The sequence below is a fragment of the Mercenaria mercenaria genome, chromosome 10 (assembly GCF_021730395.1).
Source record: "Mercenaria mercenaria strain notata chromosome 10, MADL_Memer_1, whole genome shotgun sequence".
Taxonomy (NCBI): domain Eukaryota; kingdom Metazoa; phylum Mollusca; class Bivalvia; order Venerida; family Veneridae; genus Mercenaria; species Mercenaria mercenaria.
In genome coordinates, this window is record NC_069370.1 from 52,461,249 (window position 1) to 52,479,986 (window position 18,738).

Consider the following 18,738-nt stretch of genomic DNA (forward strand, 5'->3'; position numbering starts at 1 on the left):
GCACTTAATGTAGTATACACTGCTATTAGAAAAATTGCTTTTTTTTTTTTTGCTTTATTTATTCTATCATTTGTTAAATACAGTTTGCAAGAAAAATAATCAGTCACTGGTTATAAATACAGGTGGTAATATCCATCTCTCAGGTAACTGTTACTCAGCAAGGGCCTTTTTACTGCCAAAAACAGTTGCCCTCAAACCAGATATGACATCTTTATCTAAAAACACGGACGTATTGATAATCCTGATGTACTTTTGAAAAGGAAATGTTTTTTTGTAACAACAATTTCTTCATTAAATATCTTATTCCTGACAAAGATGTTTTGTTAAAAGCAAAGGAGTTTTTAAATCGTGATTCCAATACGGATTATTGCCATCAGGAGAAAATATTTTATATCCAACAGACTGAAATAATGACAAAAAACACAAAATTTCAATGCATTATTAAAGTTGCAAATTTTGTTTGGAACATGTTTTGCTGTGAGCTTGACACATATTTGTCAAAATGGCTGGTGCTTGTGCTTGCATTGGTTATTATGGGTCTTTGTGAATCCATACATCCGACTTTTATGCCAGCATTGGAAAAAGAAGGGGAATATTTTCTTGCACACTGGACTGGCGGTGATTTTACCCATGCCGGCAAAACCCATCTGGCACCCCCCATGCCAGATGACTCTCGTGCTGTTAATGACAACTAGGCAAGCCTCATTACCGCCCAATGCGCAGGTGCCCTTGGGACGGATATTTCTATCCGATTCTAAACACATGACAGATATTATTAGTCTTTCTCATCTTGATTTATCTCTCGGTTAATCTTTGTGTCCATCCATCAGTAGCCAAACAATAACTAGAGAATGCTTTGACCCTGTTGTGAAATTTCAATTATTGCATTACTGGATAATTTGAACCTTGCATTAATCATTTTAATTCCCAGTACAAAAGCTATCATTTAATGAGCATTTATTTATTTAGGGAGACAGTTGCAAATTTGTCTTCAAAAATGATCTAGAGACAGCAATAACTCATTTCATTTGAACATTAATTGAATGGCAGAGAGTCTTGTTGAAATAATTTAGTTTACTTCACTGGTATCATGGTGTCAAAAGATCTTGTCCCTTCCCTACACAGACAAAGTTACATGAATTATTTTATTCAGGTTCTTCAGAAAAGTAATATATGAGCCACACCATGAGAAAACCAACATGGTGGCTTTGCGACCAGCATGGATCCAGACTGGCCTGGGCATCCACGCAGTCTGGTCAGAATCCATGCTGTTTGCTAATGGTTTCTCTAACTGCAATAGGCTTTGAAAGCGAACAGCATGGATCCTGACCAGACTGCACAGATGCGCAGGCTGGTCTGGATCCATGCTGGTCGCAAAGCCACTATGTTGGTTTTCTCATGACGCAGCTCATATGATTTTTAATGGCAAAATATGGTTTTAGACATAATAGCTGATGAACCAATAAAGTTGGTTGGTACCATCAGGAGTGGGGGTTGGTTTGGGGGAGGGTATAACTCTCAAAGTGATTTTTGGGAATGTATACAACCATAGATTTGGAAAATGTGTCATTGCATTGAATTGGTGGTAGCTTTTTGTATCATTGCTCTATTTATATACCTACCGTTAAGTAAACGATTGTAAAAAAAATTGCAAAATAATGGTAAGACATTTCACTTAAAGTTCACAGCATTATTTCATTAGCCAAACTTAAGTGCTAAAATTGGATCATGTTTTGCCAGAATTGTATTCTTCACGACCTAATAAGCATGCTCTGGTAAAAGATATACCATTGGTTACAGTCAATCCCTGTCTCATTTGTGATAAGTCATATCATATTGAGAAAACTGTTTGCCTTTCTTTTCATTGTAGAAAAGTGATTTAAAAATGTTTGAAAGGTTTATAATTATATTGCAGTTTTCACCACTTTGCTGTTATCACAGTTTCTGACTCTAGAGGTGTAAAAATAGCAAAGAGTTCTATTCCTGATGCCTGTATTGATAACCAAAATATGAGTGTCAAGTTCATTGCCTATAAAACGGTTTTGAAAATTTTCTCCTTTCTTAAGAAGGAACAGTTCAAAGTTAAAGAAGAGTACAGAGGTCACTACTTTCTGCGGAAGTAATTTTCAGATGCTAATCCTACAGGAAATAGAGAAAGCAGTAGCCATCGTGAGGCTGGCATGATCTGTCACAACAAGGAAATGGTCATTAGGAAAATAAAATCCTAAGTATTTCATCTAGAAATAGGCAAATGCCCATTGAGAAAAGTATTTGTTATAAGAAACTAGAACTGTCACAGAAGTGACTCATACCCCCACCATACGGTCTTGTCACAGAAGAATGGCAACCATAAGAAATCTTAAAAATACTTTGGAGTACTTCATCCTGGGCTTCCACATATAAGTAATACTAGTATAATACTAGTATAGTAATACTAGTAAATATATTAAATCTCTAATATTAGAGATACACTAAAAGTGAATACAAAAAAGTGTCTTAACGACCCATGTTAGAACAGAAACATGTTTTTACTTTTTACATAGGACTTATAATCAAAAAGTTAGAAAAATACCTAAAATATTGAAAATCTAATTATAGGATTTCTAAAAACAGACTTATTCCTGGAATTTAAGGGGAAGAAACTCAGTACAAAAGTTAAAAAAAAGGTTACTTCCCTTTGGCTCTAAGCCAATCAGAATGAGATATAGTGAAAATACATCAAAATTAACCTTAAATTCTAGGTAAAAGGGGACACAATTCAAGAAAAATTAGTGTCAGAGTTATGCACCTTGTGTCACATGATGTGGGTGATGAGGTGGAACATCTATTTTAAGTCTGAATCAAATCCATTCAGTAGTAACTGAGATATAGTGAAAATACATAAAAATTAACCTTAAATTCTAAGTAAAAAGGGGCATTATTCATGAAAAATTGGTGTCAGAGTTATGCACCTTGTGTCACATGATGTGGGAGATGAGGTTTGAATCAAATCCATTTTGTAATAATTGAGATATAGTGAAAATACATCAAAATCAACCTTAAATTTAAAGTAAAAGGGGACATAATTCATAAAAAATTTATGTCAGAGTTAAGCACCTTATGTCACATCATCTGGGTGATGAGGTGGAACAACTATTTTAAGTTTTAATCAAATCCATTTAGTAATAACTGAGATATAGTGAAAATACAACAAAATTAACCTTAAATTCTAAGTAAAAGGGGACATAATTCATTAAAAAAAATGGTGTTAGAGTTATGCACCTTGTGTCACATGATGTGGGTGATGAGGTGGAACATCTATTTTAAGTTTGAATCAAATCTATTCAGTAGTAACTGAGATATAGTGAAAATACCTCAAAATCAACCTTAAATTCTAAGTAAAAAGGGGCATAATTCATTAAAAAAATGGTGTCAGAGTTATGCACCTTGTGTCACATGATGTGGGTGATGAGGTGGAACATCTGTTTTAAGTTTGAATCAAATCCATTTAGTAATAACTGAGATATAGTGAAAATACAACAAAATTAACCTTAAATTCTAAGTAAAAGGGGACATAATTCATGAAAACTTGGTGTCAAGAGTTATGCACCTTGTGTCACATGATGTGGGTGATAAGGTGGAACATGTATTTTAAGTTTGAATCAAATCCATTTGGTAATAACTGAGATAATGGATTTCGGGACGCGACGGGACGGGACGCAACGGAAAGCGACAAAACTGACTCCTATATACCCCCCTCAAACATGTTTGGTGGGGGTATAATAAACAATATCTGTTAAAAAGCATTCTATAAAGTGATTAATCAGATTTTGTTCTACATGTGAACATGTGAAAATTTACACTTATTTGAATTTATTTAGCGTTCAATACAAGAAATATTTTCACTGGTAGTGATTTCCTGTCCTCGTCGCCCAACCAAGATGTAGATAGGATATTTTAAAAAGAGTGCTCACCAAAAGGAAACTGACTGAATGGCGAACAGTGCAGGTCATGATCAGACTGCACTGATGTGCAGGCTGATCATGATTTGCACTGGTCGCAAAGGTAGAATCAATCATGTCCAGCATGATAAGAGTTAATTTGGTGAAATGTAATCTTAACAGACTAATCTCCAGTTATTGTATCTTTAGAATTTGAAATGCATGAATTTGTGTCCCCAAGACACAGACATTTGTGCCAAAACAATGAATTTTATGCCTGTAAAATTGAATGATTTTATAATAATATCTGTCATATGTTTACAAATCGGATAGAAACATCCATTTTGAGGGCCCATGTGCAGGTGGCCAAGTGACAGATATTTCTATCCAAATCCTAAACACATGACTGATATATATATTCTTGCATATCTTACATATGGTTTTTATTCTCACAGATTAATTATTTTTCTTGCATACCGTATTTTAAAAATAACAGAATAAATAAAACAAATAGAAATTCATTCTTTGTTGCACTCTTTCTTATAGTAGAGCGCAGGATATTAACATCCGTAAACAGAAATGACATACAATAACAAAGTTTCACTTTAGCTTTATTGTTTGTAGCGTAACGTTATGTTCTTACCATAAAATTGCATATTTTGAATCGAAAAATAAACTATAAGGAAGGGAGAGAAACTATCAAGGTACCTGATTTTTTTGTATTTTACATAAACAATATACAATCAATCCATGAATCGCTAGTTGTCATCAACGGGGCTGCCAGACTGGTTTTGATGGCATGGGTAAAATCACTGGAAACACCAGATCGGTGTGCAGGAACAGAATTTTAAATTGCAAATGTCCAATGTACAGTAAAACTATCTTTATTAGAACAATTCCGTACAAATGACAATTTTTTCGAACGAAGTTTCAGTATTAATACCAACAGTTAGCACTTTCACCACTGTCCTAAACTATGCTTCTGAATAGTTCTTGAAGCAGTTTACTAAATGAAGCATAGTAAAGCATTTTTACGCATGAAGTATTTACAAAAACCAGTTTTCTCAGTAAAGAAATGGAATACCGGTTATACTGTCTCTTATAATTCATCCATCATCAAATACTAGTATATGATTTGTCCATCATCAATGATATGATTTATGCCTTGTAAATGATATGGTTTATCAATCACCTATGATAGTATCTATGTCTTGTAAATGCTATGATTTATCCATCATCAATCATATGATTTATTCATCATCAATGCTATGATTTATTCATCATCAATGCTATGATTTATGCCTTGTAAATGATAATTATGATTTATCCACTGTCAATTATATGATTGATATGATGCTCCTCTGAGATGCAGGTAAAACTCACAATGTACATTTGCAGCAAATGGGTATTTTCCACTTTTAAAATGCCTCATAAATTCACAAAAACATTTAACATTATAGTTAGTTTCCTGTGACATATTTGCATGTAACACAGGAGGCGTCTAACACTGTACATTGGCAGCTGATTAGTCTCAGTCCCCTGTTTCCTCATGCACGAGATTATTCATCAATGAGCTGTGGTCAATGTTCCTGTCTGTCACATGTTGGACGTAATATGTTTGGCTGTAACTGGTGCCTAAAAACAAAACAAAAATAAACATGTCAATATCATTAATTATTGCAAAATACTATTTACTGAATTTTAATTAAAATTTAATGGAATATGATAGGTCTAGTTGAAATATAGCGCTGTATTGTTCATATGCATCAAAATATATAGGGTGATCTATTTTAAAATTATACTTATCTATCATGTTGTTATGATGTCCTGTTGGCAGGTGATAGGCTCAACAACATGACATCACAACAAATGAGGAGTAAATGATACAACAAAGTTGACAAGTTTTTGAATTTTATTTGTTGTTCTGTTTTGTCTAAATTGTCATGCGTTTCCTCACCATTGTGAGAGCAAAGCTCAGTGTGGCAGACAATAGCCTAAATAATTATCTTTTTTGTCATTTGATTTAATATTCTTTATTTGAAATTTTCAGCCAATAAATGACAGCCACATGACTTATCTCATATTTAAGATATATATGTACTAGATAAAACACCTCATTTTACTTAGGTTATAACATACAAAATTTGAAATGTATATACAGTTGAATATCGTTACCTCGATATCGGTTAGCTTGATACTCCAGTTAGCATGATGTGTTTTAGTCGGTCCCGATTTTTCCCTATATATTTTAATGTAATTATTTATCATTACCTCGATATGATTAGCTCGATATTTTGTTTAGCTCGATGAGATTTTTCAGTCCCGTTAACTTACCTGTAGTGTTTTTACACCTGGTTTCGTCGATATCACATCCCTTACAGAAGTAAGCCCGTGTGGCGTACATGCTGCGTATTTGCTGTGTATATGCCGCGAACACTGTAGTACGCCAGAGGAGTACATTTTACATACACCGCATGCCGCGTACATGCCGCATACTATTTCGACGAGTACACAGCATGTACGCAGAAGGTCACTAGTACACTTCAAGTACACAGCACAGACTCTGAAAATTTAAGGAGTACACTGCATGTACGCAGGAGGGACTTGTACAAGAAAATAGTACACTGCATGTACACCGCAGATACTTTGAAATTTGTGCAGTACACTTCATATACGCTGGAAAGACTTGTACAATTTCTTTTGGCATTTATACTTAGTTTTTTTTATAAGTTAAAGTCTGAAGTAAACTTCATATACGCGGGAGGGACTTGTTCATTTTCTTTTGGTGTTTATACTTTGAATTTTTTTAGGTAAAAGTCTGAAGTACACTTCATGCAGAAAGAATTTGTACATTTTTTTTTTTTTTTTTGGAAGCAAGAACTTGATTTCCGAGTAACTTTTATCTTAATAGCATAGAATAGTTCAGATTACCAGTATTCTGAACAATGAAAATTTGCCAAACTATTTGCAATGTTCATTTTTGAAGCTTACATCTTAGTGATTTCTGAGCTGCACAAGTTGCATGCAGTGTAAAAATATATTCTTTTTCATTTTGAATTAATCCTGGAGCTTTCTAACTTGGATAATTGAAAAGCCTTATTTGAACTTCGTTGCATTACATTTTGTAATACATGAAATAATTACCAAGATAATGCCTCAACAGCGCCCGAATGAGAAGAATTAACAGCTCTCACTTTTGTTTGAATACTCTTAAGCAAAACACCATTCTATCATGTTTTATAAAGGCTTTAATGCTCATTATGTTAACTCATTAAGGCCTCACCAAATTAAAAAGTTGTTCATCGGATTTGCCGCTCGTATATTTTCAGAACGTTTTTGGCTAATTGCGCTCTTCCAATTGGAAAAAATCAATCCAAAATTTTTTGGTGCGCTACTTTTTACGGACGTAAAAGTGTATAAATGCTTATATAATTCCAGTCCTAGATTGTTCTCAGATGGATTTTAATCAAAATAAATACATACTACGCACACATCGTCTATAATAAATCATAACACTTATATTTAGTTGCATGAAAGTTGTTTCCCCTTGATGCAGTTACGCCATTTTCTTCAAGTGTTTACCAAATTACATGCTACAAAAATTGATTTATTTCATTGAAAAGTGGATGAAGAAAAGCATACTAATTTATTTGATAACATCAATCTACATTATTTTAATAAGGGTAAATACTTATTGATGCATGTCACTTATCTTTTTTCTGTTTTTTTCTGCCCAAATGATCAGCATTTGCATACGAAAGTTGGTGGGGTAAGGAATTTACATTATCACAGCAGTTTCGCCACAAGAGTACACAGCATGTATGCAGCAGGAGTACACAGCATGTACGCCGCAGGACTCAGGCCAGGAGTACACAGCATGTACGCCACAGGAGTACACAGCATGTACGCCGCAGGAGTACACAGCATGTACACCGCAGGGGTAGTACACCGCAGGCTTATTTGCATGTGAAAAGTGTATGTGCCCCGTACATGCTGCGTACTATTTCCCGCATACTAAATTCCTCCAGCGTACATCATGTGTACTATGTAGTCCACAGCATGTACGCAGCAAGTAGCACGCGGCAGAGCTCATTTGCATGTCAAAAGTGTACTACAAACGTACTATCGGTGTATGTGCGGTGTATATCCTTCGTACTATTTAAAGCCCTTGATTTCAGTACACATCATGTACGCATCATATACGCTGTATGTACACAGCAAGAGTACGCAGCAGGCCTTTTTCTTCTGTAAGGGATCGTGTCAAAAATATCCATGTTATTTGTAAGGTGTGAAAAGCAACCTATTGTTGTCCGGCGATGTATTAATCATAATCAAGTTAGTTTGTGTGTTTGTTATTTAATCTTTAATCCAATTCAAATGTTAGAAAGTTTGCATTTAATTCCCAGTAATTAGTCTTATAAAACAGCGTGCAAGCGGACAACTTTTTTCCAATATAACAACTAATTTGGATGAAATATTTTTCTGTAACTGCCATTTAGGATTGAGTAACAATCGTTATCAAAGCACAGTCAAAATGACTACTCAACTAGGAACATTACAGCTGCATTCAGACTTGTTTTTGGAAGGAACAAAAAAGCTAATGTTTACACGTATATTTTGAAAAATTTAAAAGTTAAATGTATGTATGTACTATTTAATTAAGATGTTTATTTGTCAATAAAATTAAAATCGTGTTTAGGTTTTATATTATTTCTTTCCCCTTTCAAACCCTCTGAGAAAAAGCATTGGATACAGTGACAATATAGACGTCCGACACAAATATAAAGTAGTCCCAGATAGTCGATATAGTTACGTCGAACTTCGGATACGTCGATGCAATTTTTACAGTCCCTTGAATATCGAGGTAACGGTATTCGACTGTATTACCATTTTGTACATGTATATATTTGTTCTGTTTGTAAATATACTGCTCATCTCTTCATTTTTGTTGAAGAAATAAGGAATGTCATTCCTTTTTAATCTCTTTTCTTATGGAAGAGGGTTAGTGCCAGGTGTAAGTTATAACATTTTGAGTTATTTACTCCAAGTTTCAGACAATGTAACTTAAAATTTTAACTTGTTACTTGAAACTTTATGTTTAGTAACTCAAAATTTTGAGTTATGTGCATTCCATAGATGGAAATTTTGAGTCACTAACTACCGTAGCAAATGTAGATGTATTGGTCCTGGCTAAAATTGGGTGCCTTTATATAGCCCTGAGGTAGCCCTAGAGGGTCATAAAGGATGAAATGGCAGTGTTCGCTCTTAAAAAATATCACTATCTAAACCATGTTAAAGTCTGGAAGGCTTTGACCATAAGTTTGAGACAACAAGACGTACCCAACATAAACTTGTTGTTATGGGTCCTGGCTACCCTTGGGAACCAATATTAGATGACTACAATTTGAGGAGGTCATAGATGGCGACCTGGCAGTGTTTGAACTTAAAATATTTCCCTATTTTCATCATATCTGGAATGTTTTCAAACTGTTTTGAGCCGCTACTACTGAAACACATTGTATGTATATGTATATTCTGGATACAGTTTGAAATCTGGAGTAGCTTGAGATGCTAGATAAGTCATAGTAACATTGATGTATGGTAGTACATATGTTCAAATCCCTACATACTGGTACCATACGTGGATGTGTGTGTGTGTGTGTGTGTGTGTGTGTGTGTGTGTGTGTGTGTGTGTGTCCGGGCTTAATGTCTTTTTCAACAATTTTTCAGTCATATAAATGATGGTGTCTACTTGTAGCAGTGAGCACAATGCCCAACTTCAAGGTGCTGCCTCACTGGAATATCACGCCGTAGATATGTGACATGATACCCCACCCAGTCACATTATACTGACACCGGGCTGACCAGTCCTAGCACTACCCTCTTAATGCTGAGGGCCAAGCGAGGAAGCTACTTAGTACCATTTTTTATGTCTTTGGTATGACGCGGCCAGAGATTGAACCCACGACCTCCCGCACTCGAAGCGGACGCTTTACCACTAGGCTACCGAGGAGGTTCGTGGATGTGTAGGTAGATGCATCCGCTCTAATAGGAGTCAATTATAAAATGACTTCCAAGCTCAAGTGTTTTGGAGAAGTAGCTTATTGTCATTTCTGGCATTTGGCAGATGGACAGAGGTTTAAATTTTATGGATAACAAGGCAAGATACCATTGTGAAATTATTAGTTAAATATCTCGAAATTTCTAGGTATATAAGTTGAAATGTTGAAATTCTGAGTTAGTATCTAAAAAGTTTGAGTTAATGAATAACATGCACCTGTCACTAATGTTGTTCCTGTTGCAAATTATATTTGTGCCTACTCAAAGTTTGCAGTAGGTGTATTTTTTGATCATGTTAACAAAACGATAGCTGTCACAGGAGACAGCCCGCTTGACTGTTTCGGTGCTGGATAGTGAATTAAGGCACATCTGAGGAAGCTGGAGCTGTCACTGGAGTGTTTAATGGCTCCAATGCATATGACTATATTGGACAATAGTTTAAGTCAAATATATTTAGTAATGACAGAGATAGGATAAAAGTGAATCAAAACATGAACTAAGTATAAAAGGGACATAATTCATGGAATATTTCTGCAAGAGTATCGCACCATGTGTCATATCATGTGGCTAATTATGTGGAACAACAATTTTAGGTTTGAATAAAATTCATTCCGCAATCACTGAGACAGAGTAAAAGAGCATCATAACTTTAACCTGAAATTCTATTTAGAAAGGGGGCATAATTCATAAAAATATTGGTGCCTGTGGATTTTGTATCATATGATTTTGGTGATGTTGTGGAACAATGATATTAAGTTTGAATCTAATTAATTTATTAATAATGGAGATATGGTGAAAAAGCAAAAAAATCAGACTGAAATTCTAAGTAAAAGAGGATGAATCTCTTCGACTTTTGTAGTGTTTGAGATTGTTTTCAAAATTCCATTTTCTGTTTTGTAAACACCAGATGCATATAAAATTGCTGTTTTTGTAATACTTAATAATGGAGTTGCTCATACAAATTTCAGCAATAAAAGTGAAATGTACAAGTAAAATGTTTGTGTTGTTTTGTAAAACAGAACTTTGCAATGTTCAAGAGATTTCCGCTTAAAAGTACATTAATTTTGCTTATTATATGTTATAATTAAACATGCCTTTAAATTTCAAAAACTCCCTTCTTCTTTGGAATGATTCATATTCTTTATTTGGATCTTGAAGTAGAAAGAAGAAAAATGCATCAACCCTGTTGCAGAACAATTTCTTAATCAAGCAGAATCCAACATATTAAAATAGAATTTCAAATCAGAAATAAAATTGAATTAAATTTCATTTTCATAACTTAATACTTACAGAGAAAAAAGGCACTTTAAATTTTTGTTTGTTACATTCAGATGTAACAAAACCAGAACATATTAAACTTGTCTAAGAATCAACACTGAATAACATGAATGATAAAATCTTTTAATTGGCAATTTAATTATAGCTCCATCTTACTTATTTTTAGTTTAGTATAGAGTACAAATCAATAAAATTAATTATCTTTGCTTTAAAGAGGACAATAGCTCCGCAATTCTATATCACGAACATCTTGACTTTTTTGTGAGGACCATGTTTTAAGTCGGAGAAAAGCCTTAAACTGTCCACACACAGAATAGGATAAAATCAAATTATTATGTTTCATCTATATACATATTATATATGATAAGTTTTGCACAAATATATAGATGTTGCATTTTATATACAGTCTAACCTGTACTAACGGTCACCTCCGATCAGCGGTCACCTCCGTTCAGCGGCCATTTTATGACGCCCCCGACGGATTTTCCTCTATTTTGTCACTTTATTCAGCGGCCACCTGCCGTCCGCGGCCAGCGGCCACGGAAATTGCCTCCCGACCGCCGTATTTGACCCCTTTCAGCGGCCATTTTTCTTCCAAAACCAATTATTTTTAGGCAATAATCGCCGAAGATACCCGATTTTGAGAAGCACGTGGTTGTTAAGTTTCGCGTGACTTCACCACAAGAACGACAAAATGACATGGGCTTCTCAATTAAAACTGATAACCAAAGGTGTAATCCCCTTTTGTTATGATCAATATACATATGGAGAAACCCACTGGAAATCTTTTGTTCCTCATAGATCACTTCAAGGGTTTTAAATCTTCTTTTCTAGTGAATATGGATGTAATGTCTTAAATAAAAATGACAGCACCTTAAGTGAAAATAAGTAGCAAAATTAAGTAACCATGTCCCATGATAAAATCTGTTTACAGATCTTAGTAATTTCCAGTTCTAACTGAGAAAAGACTGATGCCAGGAAATTCAAGACTGATATTGATTTGTAGTGGTAGAGATAAGTAGTAATGGGAAATAGTTTTAAAGAGAGATGGGGGAACTTAATTAAGTCAGGCTTGTTTCTTTTGATATATTTTTGTCATTGATTGAAAGAGATGGGGTGTCTTTTGTGACGATTTTGTATCAATTTGTCAGGGAAGATATCTGGACATGATCTGTTGTATGAAATAAGAAAAAAATATGAACACTGAGAATTATCCTTTGACAAATAAGATATCAGAAATTTTTCTCCAACTTTATATTTCGGTTAGCACTAGCATTAGTTCTTAAAGGTGGTTAATCAAATTTTGGTTAAATAATGGATTTCTACAAAACTTTAGCAACTGATCGTTTACTGTTAAAGCACATCTTTAGCTAGGTCAGAATTTTGTGCACTTAAAATTTTGAGTATGTTTGCGAGGTTTCATATTCGCAAAACTGTAAAAATAGTATCATACTTGAATATGAATTATACTAATGGTAAATATTTACGTGATGATTAACCACGCGAGATGTAAGGCCTCGTGAATATAGCGAAAATTAAACCATCTCGAAATTTTCTGCTTTTACAGTACACGTTTTGTTTACTGAGTGCATACTGTAAATCACTTTACATTTGCATGATCTTTATTTCGCAAATTCCCACACCCTGAATTATTTCGCTGATTTATGAATTCGCGACAGGAGGGTCAGAAATTTTAATTTGTGAAGGTTCTTATTTTATATAAGCGAAATTCCAATTCCAGAAGTCGTGATTCCATTAATGCCCATTCTTCCGTACCGTACTGAATTTATGCTTGCCAAAGACTTTTTAAACGCATGGTCCATAAATGGTTATTTCGTATTAGTAATCGGTTATTTTATTCACATGAATTGCTTTTGTTCGACTAAAATTCATTGAAAAGAGTCTTAATCCTTTATCCAATTTACTGGCGATTATTCTTATTACATTTAATAGCTGATAAAATGTTCATACAGTAATTGAACGATAATTTGATATTTGTAAACAAACGCAGTCAACCTTATTATACACCAGTTTAGGTAAATCACGCATAGACGATATGAATTAGTATCTCAAGCTGAGACTCAATGAAAGAAGTATTTTATTAGCGCAATGGGTTAGACCGCTAGGTATGACACCCGAGGTCCAGAGTTCAATACTGGGTTGAAGTATACTTTTTTACCTTTTTTCAGCATAGATACAATACCGGTTTTTCAACTGGCTTTAAAAATAATACGGTAATACAGCATACACGGGTTCTTTGTGAACGTCCAATTTTTACCGATGGAATGTAAGTACATTACCCCCACATTATACACTAACATACCATTCCATAGCTCGAAATGCGAACATTGAAAAAAGCTTCTGATGAGCGATTTCAGTATTCTGAAACGGACACAGCCGACGATTCTGCAACAGATACAGCGGACGAGCCGGAAATGAAATGAATTTTATTGATTAAAATTTCACAGATATTAAAACAAGTTAAAACAAAATAGAAAAAAATAGAAAAAAGAAATAAACGTAATAAGAAAAAAAAGAAGAAAAAAAGAGAAGACAAACTGAGAATCAAACTGAAACTAGAAAATGCTTTTGTAAAAAAGCGCATGTCTCCCCCAATGCAAAGTCCTATAGGCAAGAAGTCAATAGGGGTTAGGAGCAAAAGTCAAAGAGACACTGATGGTTGGCTGCAATAGGGATCATCTACTTGGCATGTCCAATCATCCCGCTAAATTTCAACACTCCTGGCCTAGTGGTTCTCAAGTCACTGTTCAGGCTTCTGTGACCTTGACCTTTGATCAAGTGACCTCAAAATAAATAGGGGTCATCTACTCTGCAAGTGCAATCATCCTATTAAGTTTCAACATTGTAGGTCAAGTGGTTCTCAAGTTATTTCCAAAAAATGATTTTACATGAACAGGCCACTGTGGCCTTGACATTTAATAGACTGACCCAAAATCAATAGGGGTCATCTACTCTGCATGTTCAATCATCCTATGAAGTTTCAACATTCTGGGTCAAGTGGTTCTCAAGTTATTGATCGGAACTGGTTATCAATGTTCAGGCCCCTGTGACCTTGACCTTTAACGGAGTGACCCCAAAAACAATAGGGGTCATCTACTCTGCATGTTCAATCATCCTATGAAGTTTCAACATTCTGGGTCGAGAGGTTCTCAAGCTATTGATCGGAACTGGTTGTCAATGTTCAGGCCCCTGTGACCTTGACCTTTAACAGAGTGACCCCAAAATCATTAGGGGTCATTTACTCTGCATGAACAATCATCATATGAAGTTTCAACATTCTGGGTCAAGAGGTTCTCAAGTTATTGATCGGAAATGGTTTTCCATGTTCAGGCCCCTGTGGCCTTGACCTTTAACAGAGTGACCCTAAAATCATTAGGGGTCATCTACTCTGTATGACCAATCATCCTATGAAATTTCATCATTCTGGGTCAAGTGGTTCTCAAGTTACTGACCGGAAATGGTTTTCAATGTTCAGGCCCCTGTGACCTTGACCTTTCACAGAGTGACCCCAAAATCGTTAGGAGTCATCTACTCTGCATGACCAATCATCCTATTAAGTTTCAACATTCTGGGTCAAGTGGTTCTCAAGTTACTGACTGGAAATGGTTTTCAATGTTCAGGCCCCTGTTACCTTGACCTTTAATGGAGTGACCCTAAAATCGATAGGGGTCATCTACTCTGCATGACCAATCATCCTATGAAGTTTCAACATTCTCGGTCAAGTGGTTCTCAAGTTACTGACCGGAAATGGTTTTCCATGTTCAGGCCCCTGTGACCTTGAACTTTGACAGAGTGACCCCAAAATCGATAGGGGTCATCTACTCTGCATGACCAATCATCTTATGAAGTTTCAACATTCTGGGTCAAGTGGTTCTCTAGTTATTGATCGGAAATGGTTTTCCATGTTCAGGCCCCTGTGACCTTGACCTTTGACAGAGTGACCCCAAAATCAATAGGGGTCATCTACTCTTCATGACCAATTATCCTATGAAATTTCAACATTCTGGGTCAAGTGGTTCTCTAGTTATTGATCTGAAATGGTTTTCAATGTTCGGGCCCCTGTGACCTTCACCTTTGAGGCAGTGACCCCAAAAACAATAGGGGTCGTCTACTCCAGCAGCCCTACAACCCTATGAAGTTTGAAGGTTCTAGGTCAAACGGTTCTCCAGTTATTGCTCGGAAATGAAGTGTGACGTACGGACGGACGGATGGACGGAAGGACGGACGGACGGACAGGGCAAAAACAATATGTCTCCTGGGGGAGACATAATAAAACAAACATAAAACGGGCTACATAAAACTTTTCCTTAGAAAATAAACCTCTTGCGAGTTTCGAACTCGTGCTATGTTTCAAACTGCGTCTGAAAACCGACAGCTTAGCCACCTGAGTTATTTCGCCAGTCAAGTATAAATGTTGATTTCTATTTGATAAGTATCATACGAATTCCTATCTAATTTACCGTGACATCTGACCAACCTAAATTATCTGTCTTAGACTCACCTCACATTTCTGCGCCATTTTTATTATCGTTCGCCGACCGTAGTTTGTTAATCATTTCATAAATAATTGTAACATACAAGTATATTATACAATGGCGTGATAAACTGTCCTATTGTTATCTAAACAAAATGTAGTCGCTCACCTGTGTAACACACCATAACAGTGTAAACATGTTTTACCTAGTGATTTCATGGAGACAAAATATTCTGTCCAATTTTCATTAAGACTGGAGCAAAAAAAGTTGCCTCTTGAGTGTAAACAAGCATTTTCTTTGATTTGACCTAGTTACCTAGTTTTTTACCCCACATGACCCAGATTCGAACTTGTCCAAAATTTCATGAAAACAAACATTCTGACAAAGTTTCAGGAAGACTGGAGCAAAAAAGTGGCCTCTAGAGTGTATACAAGCTTTATGATTTGACCTAGTGACCTAGTTTCTGACCCCACGTGAGCCAGATTTGAAAGCATCTAAGATTGCATAATAACAAACATTCTGACCAAATTTTATGAAGATAGAATCTAAATGTGCCCCCTAGGGTGTAAACAAGCTTATTCTTTGATTTGACCTGGTGACCTAGTTTTTGACCCCACATGACACAGATAAAAATTCATACAATATTTCATGCAGACAAACGTTCTGACCAAGATTCATGCACATCAAATGAACAAGAGTGTTAACAAGCTTTTCCTTTGATTTGACCTGGTGACCTAGTTTTTGACCCCACATGACCCAGATAAAAATTTGTACCATATTTCATGCAGACAAACATTGTGACTAAGTTTCATGCACATCAAATGAACAAGAGTGTTAACAAGCGTTTCCTTTGATTTGACTGGGTGACCTTGTTTTTTACCCCATATGACCCAGTTTAAAATGTGGCCTAGGAATCATCAAGATAAACATTCTGACCAAGTTTCATGAAGACAGGATCATAAATGTGGCCTGAAGAATGTTAACAAGCTTTTCCGTTGATTTGACCTTATGACCTGGTTTCTGACCCCATATGACCCAGTTTCAAATTGGCTTAGATACTATACATTGCAAGATAACATCAATTTCTGTTACAAAGTTTCTGAGATAGGGTACATAACAGTGGCCATAGAAGCTATGTTAACAAGCTTTCTTTGATTTGACCTTATGACTTAGTTTCTGACCCCATATGACTCAGTTTCAAACATGGCTTAGATATCATCAAGATAAACATTCTGACCAAGTTTCATGAAGACAGGGTCATAAATGTGGCCGCTAGGTTGTTAACAAGCTTTTCCTTTGATTTGACCTGATGACCTAGTTTTTGACTTGACATGACCCAGTTTGGATCCAGGCCTAGAGATCATCATGATAATCATTCTGTGCAAGTTTGTTTCAAATCAAAGCATAAAAGAAACCTCTATATGGCAGAAAGGGCCAAAATAGAAAATTTTGCCGCTTTCAGGGGCAGTAACTCTAAAATTCATGATGGAATCTAGCCAGTTTTCGAAAGGAACTGAGATCTTACTGTGACTTAAGTTGTATGTAAGTGTGGTTAAAATCAAATATAAAATGTCACTTCTATCGTGTTCAAAAGGTAAAAATTACCAAATTTTGGCTCTTTCAGGGGTCAATCAGGGGCCGTAACTCCAGAACCTATGATTGGATCTGACAGATTCATCATGGAATCCAAGATTTATTGTTGGTGAAGACATTTTGCAAGTTTGTATCAAATCAAACCATAAATGAAGTCTATATGGCTGCAAAAGCCGAAATAGCAAATTTCGGCCCTTTAAGGGGCCATAACTCTGAAACCCATGATGGGATCTGGCCAATTTTCGAAAGGAACCGAGATATTATGCCAATACAAGTTATTTGCAAGTCTGATTGTAGTCGATTGCAAAAGGTTGTCTATCGTGTTCACAAGTCAAAAATAGCAAATTTTGGCCCTTTAAGGGGCCATAACTCTGCAACCCATGATGGGATCTGGCCAATTTTCAAAAGGAACCGAGATATTATACCAATACAAGTTGTGTGCAAGTTTTATTAAAGGTGATTGCAAAATGTGGTCTCTATCATGTTAACAAGCCAAAAATAGCAAATTTTGGCCCTTTAAGGGGCCATAACTCTGGAACCCATGATGGGATCTGGCCACTTTTCAAAAAGAACCGAGATATTATGCCAATACAAGTTGTGTGCAAGTTTTATTAAAGATGATCGCAAATGTGGTCTCTATCGTGTTCACAAGCCAAAAATGGCAATTTTGGCCCCATAACTCTGGAACCCATGACGGGATCTGGCCAGTTTTCAAAAGGAACCGAGATATTATGCCAATACAAGTTGTGTGCAAGTTTTATTAAAGATAATCACAAATGTGGTCTCTATCATGTTCACAAGCCAAAAATGGCAATTTTGGCCCTTTAAGGGGCCATAACTCTGGAACCAATGATGGGATCTGGCCAATTTTTTAAAGGAACCGAGATATTATGCCCATACAAGTTGTATGCAAGCTTGATAAAAATCAAATACAAAATGTGGTCTCTATCGTGTGACAGGTGAGCTAAAAAAAATCGGGTTTATCGAGAAGATAAAGGATTATATGGATCAGGCAACATGCACCCTGCTTGTTTGACTCATACAAAGTGCATCAAGGAGATGCTCTCCGTAACTTGTTAAAAAACAGAGTTATCATGTTATATACATCCCTAATCCAACCTTTATAGACCTTAGCGTTAATTCTGTCTTAAAGCAGTATATTCTACATGAAATGTACTTTCGAGGATTTTTATTATATTGAAATAAATAGAAGTTCATTCAATAAACATCATGTACAGGCGGCTAGTATTCATTGCTGAACTTGAATGTATTTCGGACATTTTTTCGGATATGTCTGTATGTTTTGGAAGGAAATTAACGTGGAATTTATGAATTCGCGATGCACCTGATTCGCGAAAAATAGCGAAAATTAAAACACGGTGAATAATACT

General features: G+C 35.6%; 1 protein-coding gene across 1 annotated transcript in view; it reads right to left on the minus strand.

Annotated features, from left to right (window-relative positions):
• Nucleotides 1-4,367: 4,367 nt before the first annotated feature.
• The window catches only part of LOC123560301 (uncharacterized), a 35,477-nt gene continuing 21,106 nt past the window's right edge, over nucleotides 4,368-18,738 (minus strand). Inside the window, exon 5 of the mRNA XM_045352517.2 lies at nucleotides 4,368-5,555. Coding sequence (XP_045208452.2) covers nucleotides 5,452-5,555 — 104 coding nt within the window. The 3' untranslated portion in view covers nucleotides 4,368-5,451. The remainder of the gene's footprint in view (nucleotides 5,556-18,738) is intronic.